The sequence below is a fragment of the Echinops telfairi genome, unplaced genomic scaffold (assembly GCF_000313985.2).
Source record: "Echinops telfairi isolate 266 unplaced genomic scaffold, ASM31398v2 ScPeMD7_7475;HRSCAF=8513, whole genome shotgun sequence".
NCBI lineage: Eukaryota > Metazoa > Chordata > Mammalia > Afrosoricida > Tenrecidae > Echinops > Echinops telfairi.
The window spans coordinates 31,357,419-31,358,625 of NW_022111379.1; the positions used below are offsets into that span (position 1 = coordinate 31,357,419).

General features: G+C 56.3%; 1 protein-coding gene across 1 annotated transcript in view; it reads left to right on the forward strand.

The window, feature by feature from the left end:
- RASGRF1 (Ras protein specific guanine nucleotide releasing factor 1) overlaps nt 1-1,207 on the forward strand; it is an 86,370-nt gene that overhangs the window by 67,220 nt on the left and 17,943 nt on the right. The window contains exon 21 of the mRNA XM_045285692.1: nt 1,146-1,207. Within this exon, the coding sequence (XP_045141627.1) occupies nt 1,146-1,207 (62 nt within the window). The remainder of the gene's footprint in view (nt 1-1,145) is intronic.

Below are 1,207 nucleotides of genomic sequence, written 5' to 3' on the forward strand. Positions count from 1 at the left end.
TGAGTGAGTGAGTGAGTGGAGTGAGTGAGTGAGTGAGTGGAGGGAGTGCGTGAGATGAGTGAGTGGAGTGAGTGAGTGAGTGAGTGAGTGAGTGAATGAGTGAGTGGTGAGTCCTAAGCCGGTGTCACAAACCCTTGCCTGTTGTCAGTCCCACCCCCGCTTCTCTCTGTGCTGGTTGGCATAGCTCGCCCTGCTCTGCTGATGCTGCCTTCTCCTGGAACAGAGCTGCAAACCCCCTTTCCACCCATGTGCACTCTTCCCTGTCGTTGCCCTGGGCCGTGAGCTGCTTTCAGTTTCTCTCGTTCATGCTTAAAGCTGCGGCAGGCATTCTCATAACTAAACATTTCTCTGAACTTCTGGCAGTTTCCTTTCCAGAAGTGGGGCCAGCAGACCTGAGCCCACGCACCCTTGTAGCGCTTTCTAGCCCCACCTTCCAGAAAGGTGGCCCCACCTGCGTGCTCCTGTGTCCTGACCAGCACAGGTGTTGCCTCACCTGGGCTATGGAGCCAGCTTTCTGGAAACCTGCCACATCCGGGCATGCTCCCCCTAGAGGAAGAAGCGGAATGTTTTCGCAAGCACAAATCACCTCCCCAGGGACTCTTCCTGCCCAAGGGACTGGCCCAGGTCACTCGCTTAGTCACGGTCAAAGGGGGAACTTCTGAGAAGTAGGGACCGCCTGGGACTTTCCATGAAGTCACTGCCTTGCCTGTCAGGCTCTTTGGTCCTATTATCTGGCTCTTTGTGTGTGGCCTTCTTGCCTCCCAGCTACCTACAAGGGAGCCTCACATATGACATCCCGGGTCAGAAAACAAGACCCACAAAACCTGATGCGCCCACCGCACGTCACCCTTTAAGAGGCTCCCACCCCACCCCAGCTTGTGAGGTGCCTTCCCAGGCTTAGCTCCATCCATCTTCCCAGTAACACGGTGTGATATCGTTATTCCCGTTTTACAGAGAAGGAAACTGAGGCCCACCTCTGGGATGTGGCTCGAGCTAAACTTGAACCCCGGGTCCCTTCTGCTCCTGCCAGGCTCTGCAGAAAGTTCACCCCCAAAAAGGACCACCCCCAGCCTGGGAAGCAAAGTGACCAGCAAGGCACGCCCAGCCTGGCCCTCCGACCTGGTGTCTCCCCTTCCTCCCCACAGGGAGTTCTTCGGGCAAGGCTGGATGAAGCTGGAGAAGAAGGAAAGGACCCCTTACATCATGA